Source organism: Eschrichtius robustus, chromosome 5, assembly GCF_028021215.1.
Source record: "Eschrichtius robustus isolate mEscRob2 chromosome 5, mEscRob2.pri, whole genome shotgun sequence".
Classification (NCBI taxonomy): Eukaryota; Metazoa; Chordata; class Mammalia; order Artiodactyla; family Eschrichtiidae; genus Eschrichtius; species Eschrichtius robustus.
In genome coordinates, this window is record NC_090828.1 from 26,556,193 (window position 1) to 26,569,467 (window position 13,275).

The following is a 13,275-nucleotide window of genomic DNA, read 5'->3' on the forward strand; positions in this document are numbered from 1 at the left end:
ATTCAATAAAAGAGAAGTAAACATAATAATAAAGGAATACATAACTGTGTTTGCTCAAAATTTGTCCTTTTTAATACTTTATAGTATTAAAATTCATATTCATTAAGTGAAGATTTCACCATTTTTCAGTGGAATATCTATTGTGGCTTTCCCTGACCCTATTCTACTACATTCTCACAGCTCCTGCATATAAATACTGCATTCTAACTTTTACCACAGTCTAATTCATATTATACTTAGTTCTGTGAATATATTCTGAACTCACCAGCTGGAGATAATGTCACAATTATCTACATCTTATCCACTGTTTTTATCATCCCAGGGTCTTGCATGTAGTAAGAACTCAGGAAATGTTTGCTAACTTGAGTTGAACTAAATGTAAGTGTTAGATATTCACTGAAGACAAAAACCTTTCAGATAATAAACCCTAAATTAACACATTACAAAATTATCTCATATTCCTTGGCCTACAAATTTTCCCATGCACATTGTGAAAGGGGAATCTTTCCATGAAATGTAAACTAAATAACAGTTGTTTATCTGGCAGAAACACCACCAACAAAACTTTTCCTGGCATTTGAGTTATAATTCTACTGTGCACCTTGAAGCATGATAGAAAAATTAAGATTTAAAACAGCAATGCCTTATGTGGAAACACTAGGGAGGAAATGAAATTCATATGTATCCTCCAATCAGTAACCCGGTATCCAAGGAAACTGAAGACTTTCAATGACATTAGGGTTGGACAAAATAACTGAGAACAAGGATGAAAGAGAGGAATTAACCAAGGACTCACCTCTCCTACACTTTTCATAGAGCTACCAATTCGGCTAGAAGTGCCATGAAAACGATCAAGATCCCAGCGAGGAATCTTGGTAACCATGTAATCCAGGCTCGGTTCAAAGCAGGCTGATGTTTTTCCCGATACAACGTTCTTGATTTCTGGAAGTGGAATTCCTAGGGCAATCTTTGCAGCAATGAATGCCAATGGGTAGCTATAAAGGAGGAGACATTTTTTTTTTCTTTCAGCAATAAGTATTAAAAACAGCTCAAAATATAAATTGGTTTTTCTTAGAAAATCTGGTATTATTTCACATCAAGGTATAAAACACACCTGATTCTCAGTTCTGTATGAAAATTTAATAGCTCCTTATAAAATAAAGTGAGTCATGATAAAGTACAGAGGCACAGATCACAAAAGAGTTCACTCTCTATGCCTGACATGCAGTGCCACAACTCCCAACCTTCACCTCTTCAACCCAAAATCAATAGCTTCCTTGATAAATAAAGTACTCACTTGTGTGTAACTTCCACTAAGATAAGAATCTGCAAAATATTCTTTTATAAAAATATATACATGTCTGCACCTAGGAAGACGGTGGAGTTAGCTGGTACTACGGGGTATGTAAAGGTCATAAAATGCAGTCCTTGAAAGTTTGGGTCCTTGCTCTGTTTCCAAATTATCTTTGAACTTTGGGCTCCTTACACAACTAACACTCTGGAAACTTGACCATACTCTTCTGGAATGTCAGTTTGGGTAATTGTATTTGAAAAATTAATTCACAGAACTATAGAATTACGTATGAGTCCTTTAGTACAACTTCCCCTCCTAAGAGGTGAAGAAACTGACAGAGACAGTAGTGATGTATCCAAAGTCCCACAATTAGTAGAAGGACCAGAAGGAGAACTCAGGTCTCCTGACTCTTGTTTAGCTCATCACTCCTTCCACACTCCATGTAGCACTGCCTAGCTACATAAAAATAGCTTTAGAGGTAAATATTTTTTAAATGTCATGTAATTTAAATAGCAGATGTTAAAGATATTAATAGAAACAAAAGATATTAATTAGTGTTCCTTCCAGTCATGCTTGCTAGCAATTGTTAAATAGATACAAATTTATTTATTTAGTTGCAAGATTTACCTATAGAAAAACCCTACTGTTGTTTGGTCTTGTGAAATTTTGCTAAAATAAAATAATGTGATTGCATGCTTGAGTCAAGTGAACTCTATTATTTGTCCAAAATTTGTTATATACCTAAAAAAGTCAGTGAAGGACTAAAATTAAGGATTAATTTGTACTTTTTAACAATATCTGCAAAGTGAAATTAAGAAGCAGGTTTTTCAGAGCCTGCTTTGACCACCCAGATCTTGATTAGTTTATGATCAGCCAGCAAACAAAGCCAGCTAGCAATACCATTTGCCTCGATCTGGCAGCAAGCTCATTAATAACCATGTCCATAGGACATGACTGGGAGTCAGCATGCAGAAATGGGGACTATAGTTTGCAAATGCAGCACAGTCTTCCACTAGCTTTCAATTTTCCAGTTCAATCTGCAAACCCATGGTCAATCGTTCTGGCCTTACCCAGTAGCTTTTGAGGCCAGGGCAGAGCTTCGGGACAGTCTGGCATTCACTTCAATGATGCAGTATTCCATTGAGGTAGGATGAAGGGCAAACTGAATGTTGCATTCACCCACAATGCCCAAGTGGCGAACGACATTGATTGAAACACGTCTCAACAACTGAAACTCCGCATTGGAGAGCGTCTGGGCAGGGGCCACAACAACTGAATCACCTGTACATCCAAGCAACATTTATTATTTGGTAGCATATCTAAATAACCAACTTTAGTAACTTAACAATCTATTTGCGTGACACAAGACACAGAATAGGCTGAGGGTTCGCTGGGAAAAGAATTATCTTAGGGAAATACATACAAGGCACATTCCCTCTGATTGTTTTACCTGTATTACTCTGACATATTTACAGAAATCACTCTAAGCTTTCCCAAGATCATGAAGCTATCAAGGCTTAGTCATCTACTTACTGCATTGACATTAACTTCTTCAATTTCCCTTCTCTGTCTCAAAAGTTATCTCTCAAGTTTTTCCTTCCATAAAATATCAGCTCCTCTTCACCCAGACTGGCTCTCACCCATCAATTTTCTAAATCTCATCCCTTCCCATTTTCTCACTTCTCTCCAATTATAGCCCCCTGTATCTTCAATCTCTTAGTCCTTAGTCACCATCCCTTCTGCCTACAAACAAGCTCAGATCGCTACAGGCTCAAGATGCCCCTCTCTGAACTGCCAGATGGTTATAAGAACCATCTCTCTCATTCCTTACATGACTAAACCTTTTGAAAATTTACCAGTTCTTCTTATCACTCATAGTCATATAATTCCTTTCCATACGGCTCACATAAGCAACTTTGCATTGAAACTATCCTCTTGAACATCCAAAAGCAACATTAAATCTTCATTCTTGACCTTTCATAGTATTTGCTACAGTCAAAACCAAAGCTCTTTTATAAAATATTTTTGTGCATTGGCTTATATGGTAACTATCATTCCCTTCTTTTTCTTCAACACCAATCCTTCCTTTTTCTTCTGCCCTATAAATCTAAATGTTTCCGAGGGTTTGGTCTTTGACCCTATTCTCTTTCCTTCTACACCTCTGCCCTTGAATATTTAGTCTATGCTTCCAGCTTCCGCTATTTTCTTTATACCAAGACTTCCAATGACCTTGCATCAACTTCTTTATTTCTGTCCTCTTTCCTGAATTCCAGCTCTACATTCTCCTCTTCTTGAGATTTCTGCCCACTCTTATTAAACTTTAGCATTTCTAAATCCTAAGTTATCATCTTCGCCCTCTAGTCTAACTAGTTTCCCTTCCTGAGAAACCTATTTATTTCACCTATTTCTATTTATTGTGGCTATTTTCTCATTCACTTGGTGACTAACACCCAGTCTGCTTCAAGCCTTCTTAACCTCATGCCTTACTTCTCAACACCAAGTCTTACAGATTTTACCTTCACTGTATTGCTTATATTTTACCCCTTCCTCAAATGAAATCAGGATAATAACATCTGCCCTACTTCAGGGGTTTGTGTGAAGATCAAATTAAATATGAGAGTATTTTCAATGCTGTAAAATACTATACATGTGTAAAATTTTATCACTAATGTGTATGCAAAGAATAGTAATTTAAAGAAAAGAACTTAATAAAGACTGCTATGAGCCACCAGAGATGTGAGCTGAAGCCATTACCATAATGCTTGAAGATTCCTTGCCTACCTGTATGAACGCCCATGGCATCAACATTTTCCATGCTACAGACAGTGACACAGTTGTCATCAGCATCTCGGACCACTTCATATTCTATTTCTTTCCAACCCGTCACTGACCTCTCCACCAGAATCTGGTTGGTCATAGCAAAGGCCTGGAAATTGGTGACAAAAGGCATCGAAGAGTAAGGAAAGGCACTAGCATTAACGTGGCTATTTGGCAAAGCACCCTGGCCTAAATCCTGGTCTGCACTGAAGTCTCAAGCCTAGTCTCCATCCTCCTTTATGCTCCAGAAGGCACAATGTGTTGGAAAATCAGTGAGGTACTAGGAATAGCATTCTGCAGTGAATATGCTTGATTTACATTATTGAGGCTTGCCATTCAAAGTGCTGATATGACATTAAATCGAACTAATTTAGGAAAAAGAGAAAATAATTGAGCAATCAGGCAAAGGGAAATGGAATTATTTTTGCAGCTAGGCTTCTGTGAAAGCAGAGATGTGATAAGTGCAAATAAATATGGAAAAATAAGTCTAAAGATTCTGTCTTTCTCTAAAATAGCTGAGGGTGCTTTGTAAAGAACACACACAATAAAAGTCAGTTGATGTTGATGAGGAGAAGAAAGGAGATGATGATGGTTGTAAACAGTTAGCCAAGATGGCATATGAAACTTGGGAATTAAAAGAATCATACATGACTATTATTATGGGTAATCACTGCCTAAGTGCTTAAATACTGAGTCGTACACCATGTCTGCCTGATTAAACAGATATGAATTAGTATAATTATCATTCCTTATTTACTCTGTACCCACTGGTGGGTAGAATGCTGAACCCAAAATCTGAAAGAGGTGGTCTCCGACCTTAGGACATTTAGTAGCTGAAAATTCAAGACAGAAATGTCCCTTTGTCTCATACTAAATTTGATTTTTTATGGCAATGAAAGTAAAAGAAAGCAACTGGGGAAAGTAATTTGAATTTTTTCAAATTATTAGCAGGTAGCATAATGAAATAATAACTCAATGTAAGTTATTCTGTGATGTGTCTCAACACTGTTTTTTTAACCTCAACAAACACTACAGGCTCCAGCATGTGCACTTGAAAATGTAACACATTTGTCCCCACAGCTACCCATGGTGAGGTTTTCAAAGTGGTTAGGAAACTCTGTAGCCAGTGTGAACAGTTTAATAATGATTTATTTGTCATTAGGATAGCCTGCTAATAGAAAAAAAAAATCTGGCAAACAAAGGAGATGAATCTGAGGAAGGCTTTTGCATTCTAATGGAGTAGACTGGACACAAGGACTATTGAGATCATCTTCACCTGTTGCCTCAGCTTCTTCTTTTTCTTTCAAGTCTCAGATTTTATACAAAGATTAATTTAGGGACCTAGATCAGCTTAATGCAGTTTCTAATTATGCTAAATATAATCCCAAGAGAGTAAGCAGTAGCTGGGGATATAACAATACAAGTCATTATTCTCAAATGAAAAGCTAGGGTTTCAACAAAGAAAACCATTCAACGGCTTACTAACTATTTTAGAGGAATATAAATAATTTTAAAATATCCCATTCCAAAGTTGTCTTCATTGTAAATATTTTTAGACGATTGAGCATTTAGAATGCTTTTTATACTGTAAAAAATACATTTTTAATTGAGAATAAATATACATTGGTCACGACTGACAGTAATAATGAGGTTGTTAATATTAAAAACATTGTGGGGGGAGACATACAAGATGGCGGAAGAGTAAGACGTGGCGATCACCTTCCTCCCCACAAATACATCAGAAATACATCTACATGTGGAACAACTCCTACAGAACACCTACTGAACGCTGGCAGAAGACCTCAGAGCTCCCAAAAGGCAAGAAACTCCCCACGTACCTGGGTAGGGCAAAAGAAAAAAGAAAACACAGAGACAAAAGAATAGGGACGGGACCTGCACCAGTGGGAGGGAGCTGTGAAGGAGGAAAGGTTTCCACACACTAGGAAGGCCCTTCGCGGGCGCAGATGGCAGGTGGCAGAGGGGGGAAGCTTTGGAGCCACGGAGGAGAGTGCAGCAACAGGGGTGCAGAGGGCAAAGCAGAGAGATTCCCGCACAGAGGATCGGTGCCGACCAGCACTCACCAGCCCGAGAGGCTTGTCTGCTCACCCGCCGGGGCGGGTGGGGCTGGGAGCTGAGACTCGGGGCTTCGGTCGGATCGAAGGGAGAGGACTGGGGTTGGCTGCGTGAACACAGCCTGAAGGGGGCTAGTGCGCCACAGCTAGCTGCGAAGGAGTCCGGGAAAAAGTCTGGAACCGCCGAAGAGACAAGAGACTTTTTCTTGCCTCTCTGTTTCCTGGTGCGCGAGGAGAGGGGATTAAGAGCTCCACTTAAAGGAGCTCCAGAGATGGGCACGAGCCGCGGCTATCAGCGCAGACACCAGAGACGGGCATGAGATGCTAAGGCTGCTGCTGCCGCCACCAAGAAGCCTGTGTGCAAGCACAGGTCACTATCCACACCTCCCCTCCTGGGGGCCTGTGCAGCCCACCACTGCCAGGGTCCCGTGATACAGGGACAACTTCCCCGGGAGAACACATGGTGCACCTCAGGCTGATGCAACATCACGCCAGCCTCTGCCTGCACAGGCTCGCCCTGCATTCTGTACCCCTCCCTCCCCCCGGCCTGAGTAAGCCAGAGCCCCCTAATCAGCTGCTATTTTAACCCTGTACTGTCTGAGCAAGAACAGACGCCCTCAAGTGACCTACACGCAGAGGCGGGGCCAAATACAAAGCTGAACCCCAGGAGCTGTGGGAACAAAGAGGAAGGGTAATCTCTCCCAGCAGCCTCAGGAGCAGTGGATTAAATATCCACAATCAACTTGATGTACTCTGAATCTGTGGAATACCTGAATAGACAATGAATCATCCCGAAATTGAGACAGTGGACTTCGGGAGCAACGATATATATATATTTTTCCTTTGTCTCTTTTTGTGAGTGTGTATGTGTATGCTTCTTTGTGTTTTGCCTGTATAGCTTCTTTTGTGATTTTGCCTGTATAGCTTTGCTTTTACCATTTGTCCTAGGGTTCTGTCTGTCGGTTTTTGGGTTTTTTTTAGTATAGATTTACTGCTTGTTATTACTGGTAGATTTGTGTTTTGGTTTGGTTGCTCTCTTCTTTCTTTCTTTTTTTCCTTTTTTTATTACTTTTAAATATCTTTATCTTTAATAATTATTTTTTATTTTTTATTTTAATAACTTTATTTTGTTGTTTTTTTTCTTCCTTTCTTTCATTTTTTTCTCCCTTTTCTTCTGAGCCGTGTGGATGACTGGGTCTTGGTGCTCCGGCCGGGTGTCAGGACTGTGCCTCTGAGGTGGGAGAACCGAGTTCAGGGCATTGGTCCACAAGAGATGTCCCAGCTCCACATAAGATCAAACAGCGACAGTTCTCCCAAAGATCTCCATCTCAACGCTAAGAACCAGCTCCACTCAATGACCAGCAAGCTACAGTGCTGGACACCCTATGCCAAACAACTAGCAAGACAGGAACGCAACCTAAGCCATTAGAAGAGAGGCTGCCTAAAATCATAATAAGGTCAAAGACACCACAAAACACACCACCAGATGCAGACCTGCCCACGAGAAACACAAGATCCAGCCTCATTCACCAGAACACAGGCACTAGTCCCCTACACCAGGAAGCCTACACAACCCACTGAACCAACCTTAGCGTCTGGGGGCAGGCACCAAAAACAATAGGAACTATCAACCTGCAGCCTGAGAAAAGGAGACCCCAAAAACAGTAAGTTAAAAAAAATGAGAAGACAGAGAAACACACAGCATATGAAGGAGCAAGATAAAAACCCACCAGACCTAACAAATGAAGAGGAAATAGGCAGTCTACCTGAAAAAGAATTCAGAGTAATGATAGTAAAGATGATCCAAAGTCTTGGAAATAGAATGGAGAAAATACAAGAAACGTTTAACAGGGACCTAGAAGAACTAAAGAGCAAACAAACAGTGATGAACAACACAATAAATGAAAGTAAAAATTCTCTAGAAGGAATCAATAGCAGAATAACTGAGGCAGAAGAACAGATAAGTGACCTGGAAGATAAAATAGTGGAAATAACTACTGCAGACCAGAATAAAGAAAAAAAGAATGAAAAGAATTGAGGAAAGTCTCAGAGACCTCTGGCACAACATTAAACACACAAACATTCGATTTATAGGGGTCCCAGAAGAAGAATAGAAAAATGAAGGGACTGAGAAAACATTTGAAGAGATCATAGTTGAAAACTTCCCTAATACAGAAGAGGAAATAGTTAATCATGTCCAGGAAGTGCAGAGGGTCCCATACAGGAAAAATCCAAGGAGAAACACACCAAGACACATATTAATCAAACTATCAAAAATTAAATACAAAGAAAAAATATTAAAAGCAGCAAGGGAAAAGCAACGAATAACATACAGGGGAATCCCCATAAGGTTAACAGCTGATGTTTCAGCAGAAACTCTGCAAGCCAGAAAGGAGTGGCAGGACATATTTAAAGTGATGAAAGGGAAAAACCTACAACCAAGATGACTCTACCCAGCAAGGAACTCATTGAGATTCGACGGAGAAATAAAAACCTTTACAGACAAGCAAAAGCTAAGAGAATTCAGCACCAGCAAACCAGCTTTACAACAAATGCTAAAGGAACTTCTCTAGGCAGGACACACAAGAGAAGGAAAAGACCTACAATAACAAACCCAAAACAATTAAGAAAATGGTCATAGGAACATACATATCGATAACTACCTTAAAAGAAAATGGATTAAATGCTCCAATCAAAAGACACAGACTGGCTGAATGGATGCAAAAATAAGACCTGTATATATGCTGTCTACAAGAGCCCTACTTCAGACCTAGGGACACAAAGAGACTGAAAGTGAGGGGATGGAAAAAGATACTCCATGAAAATAGAAATCAAAAGAAAGCTGGAGTAGCAATTTTCATATCAGGCAAAATAGACATTAAAATAAAGAGTATTACAAGAGAATAAGAGGACACTACATAATGCTCAAGGGATCAATCCAAGAAGAAGATATAACTATTTTAAATATTTATGCACCCAACGTAGGAGCACCTCAATACATAAGGAAAATGTTAACAGCCATAAAAGAGGAAATCGACAATAACACAATCATAGTAGGGGACTTTAACACCCCACTTTCACCAATGGACAGGTCATCCAATATTAAAATAAATAAGGCAACACAAGCTTTAAATGATACATTAAACAAGAAAGACTTAATTGATATTTATAGGACATTCCATCCAAAAACAAGAGAATACACTTTCTTCTCAAGTGCTCATGGAACATTCTCCAGGATAGATCATATCTTGGGTCACAAATCAACCATTGGCAAATTTAAGAAAATTGAAATTGTATCAAGTATCTTTTCCGACCACAATGCTATGAGACTAGATATCAATTACAGGAAAAAATCTGTAAAAAATACACTGCTTAGTAACCAAAAGATCACTGAAGAAATCAAAGAGAAAATCAAAAAATACCTAGAAACAAATGACAATAAAAACATGATGACCCAAAACCTATGGGATGCAGCAAAAGCAGTTCTAGGAGGGAAGTATATAGCAATACAATCGTACCTCAGGAAACAAGAAACACCTCAAATAAACAAACTAACCTTACACCTAAAGTGATTAGAGAAAAAAGAAGAACAAAACCCCAAAGTTAGCAGAACGAAAGAAATCATAAAGATCAGATCAGAAATAAATGAAAAATAAAAGAAGAAAACAACAGCAAAGATCAATAAAACTAACAGCTGGTTCTTTGAGAAGATAGACAAAATTGATAAACCATTAGCCAGATTCATCAAGAAAAAAAGGGAGACGACTCAAATCAATAGAATTAGAAATGAAAAAGGAGAAGTAACAACTGACACTGCAGAAATACAAAGGATCATGAGAGATTACTACAAGCAACTATATGCCAATAAAATGGACAGTCTGGAAGAAATGGACAAATTCTTAGAAATGCACAACTTTCCGAGACTGAACCAGGAAGAAATAGAAAATATAAACAGACCAATCACAAGCACTGAAATTGAGACTGTGATTAAAAATCTTCCAAGAAACAAAAGCTCAGGACCAGATGGCTTCACAGGCAAATTCTATCAAATATTTAGAGAAGAGCTAACACCTATCCTTCCAAAACTCTTCCATAATATAGCAGAGGCAGGAACTCTCCCCAACTCATTCTATGAGGCCACCATCACCCTGATACCAAAACCAGACAATGATGTGACAAAGAAAGAAAACTACAGGCCAATATCACTGCTGAACATAGATGCAAAAATCCTCAACAAAATACTAGCAAACAGAATCCAGCAGCACATTAAAGAGATCATACACCATGATCAAGTGGGGTTTATCTAGGAATGCAAGGATTCTTCAATATATGCAAATCAATCAATGTGATACACCATACTAACAAACTGAAGTATAAAAATCATATGGTCATCTCAATAGATGCAGAACAAGCTTTCAACAAAATTCAACACCCATTTATGATAAAAACACTCCAGAAAGCAGGCATAGAGGGAATTTATCTCAACATAATAAAGGCCATATATGACAAACCCACAGCCAACATCGTTCTCAATTCTGAAAAACTGAAACCATTTCCACTAAGATCAGGAACAAGACAAGGTTGCCCACACTCACCACTATTATTCAACATAGCTTTGGAAGTTTTAGCCACCGCAATCAGAGAAGAAAAAGAAATGAAAGGAATCCAAATTGGAAAAGAAGAAGTAAAGCTGTCACTGTCTGCAGATGACATGACACTATACATAGAGAATCCTAAAGACTCTACCAGAAAATTACTAGAGCTAATCAATGAATTTGGTAAAGTAGCAGGATACAAAAGTAATGCACAGAAATCTCTTGCATTCTTATACACTAATGATGAAAAATCTGAAAGAGAAGTTAAGGGAACACTCACATTTACCACTGCAACAAAAAGAATAAAATACCTGGGATTAAACCTACCTAAGGCGACAAAAGATCTGTTTGCAGAAAACTGTAAGACATGATGAAAGAAATTAAAGATGATACAAACAGATGGAGAGATATACCATGTTCTTGGATTGGAAGAATCAACTTTGTGAAAATGACCATACTACCCAAAGGAATCTACAGGTTCAATGCAATCCTTATCAAACTACCAATGGCATTTTTCACAGAACTAGAACAAAAGATTTCACAATTTGTATGGAAACAAAAAAGACCCCGAATAGCCAAAGCACTCTTGAGAAAGAAAAACAGATCTGAAGGAATCAGGCTCCCAGACTTCAGACTATACCACGAAGCTACAGTAATCAAGACAGCATGGTACTGGCACAAAAACAGAAATAGAGATGAATGGAACAGGATAGAAAGCCCAGAGATAAACCCATACACATATGGTCCCCCTGTTTTTGATAAAGGAGGCAAAAATATACAATGGAGAAAAGACAGCCTCTTCAATAAGTGATGCTGGGAAAACTGGACAGCTACATGTAAAAGAATGAAATTAGAACACTCCCTAACACCATACACAATAATAAACTCAAAATGGATTAAAGACCTAAATGTAAGGCCAGACACTATCAAACTCTTAGAGGAAAACATAGGTAGAACCCTCTATGACATAAATCACAGCAAGATCCTTTTTGACCCACCTCCTAGAGAAATGAAAATCAAAACAAAAATAAACAAATGGAACCTAATGCAACTTAAAAGCTTTTGCACAGCAAAGGAAATCATAAACAAGACAAAAAGACAACCCTCAGAATGGGAGAAAATATCTGCAAATGAAGCAACTGACAAAGGATTAATCTCCAAAATTTACAAGCAGCTCATGCAGCTCAATATCAAAAAAAAAAAAAACAACCCAATCCAATAATTGGCAGAAGACCTAAATAGACATTTCTTCAAAGAAGATATACAGATTGTCAACAAGCACTTGAAAGAATGCTCAACATCACCAATCATTAGAGAAATGCAAATCAAAACTACAATGCGGTATCACCTCACACCAGTCAGAATGGCCATCATCAAAAAATCTACAAACAATAAATGCTGGAGAGGGTGTGGAGAAAAGGGAACCCTCTTGCACTGTTGGTGGGAATGTAAACTGATACAGCCACTATGGAGAACAGTATGGAGGTTCCTTAAAAAACTAAAAATAGAACTACCATACTACCCAGCAATCCCACTACTGGGCATATGCCCTGTGAAAACCATAATTCAAAAAGAGTCATGTACCACAATGTTCATTGCAGGTCTATTTAGAATAGCCAGGACATGGAAGCAACCTAAGTGTCCATCGACAGATGAATGGATATAGAAGAAGTGGCACATATATACAATGGAATATTCCTCAGCCATAAAAAGAAACGAAATTGAGTTATTTGTAGTGAGGTGGATGGACATAGAATCTGTCATACAGAGTGAAGTAAGTCAGAAAGAGAAAAACAAATACCATATGCTAACACATATATATGGAATCTAAAAAAAAAAAAAAGTTTCTGAAAAACCTAGGGGCAGGACAGTAATAAAGATGCAGACGTAGAGAATGGCCTTGAGGACACAGGGAGGGGTAAGGGTAAGCTGGGACAAAGTGAGAGAGTGGCATGGACATATATACACTACCAAATGTAAAATGGATAGCTAGTGGGAAGCAGCCACATAGCACAGGGAGATCAGCTCGGTGCTTTGTGACCACCTAGGGGGTGGGATAGGGAGGATGGGAGGGAAGGAGATGCAAGAGGGAGGAGATATGGGGATATATGTATATGTATAGCTGATTCAGTTTGTTATAAAGCAGAAACTAACACACCATTGTAAAGCAATTATAGTCCAATAAAGATGTAAAAAAAATTTAAAAATTTAAAAAAATAAAAACATTGGGAACATCTAATATGGTAGAGGAAAAAAATGTATACCTCCATAAACATGTCTTTTCTTTAAATACATGATTCAGAAGTCCAGATGGAAACAAGGAACATTTGAAAAAAATGTATACCTCCATAAACATGTCTTTTCTTTAAATACATGATTCAGAAGTCCAGATGGAAACAAGGAACATTTATATTAGATATGTTTCCCTTTTGGGGAGGGGTTTTGGCAACTTTAGAAAAACTCAATCCAATTTGTAGACATGTATGTTTGTCATTGC

The 13,275-nt window shown here is 38.4% G+C and overlaps 1 protein-coding gene across 1 annotated transcript in view; it reads right to left on the reverse strand.

Annotated features, from left to right (window-relative positions):
- Positions 1 to 13,275, reverse strand: part of CPS1 (carbamoyl-phosphate synthase 1) — a 158,479-nt gene that overhangs the window by 77,561 nt on the left and 67,643 nt on the right. Inside the window, exons 18-20 of the mRNA XM_068544532.1 lie at positions 4,076 to 4,220; positions 2,365 to 2,575; positions 797 to 995 (exon numbers count right to left, since the gene is read on the reverse strand). Of these exons, the coding sequence (XP_068400633.1) occupies positions 797 to 995; positions 2,365 to 2,575; positions 4,076 to 4,220 (555 nt within the window). The remainder of the gene's footprint in view (positions 1 to 796; positions 996 to 2,364; positions 2,576 to 4,075; positions 4,221 to 13,275) is intronic.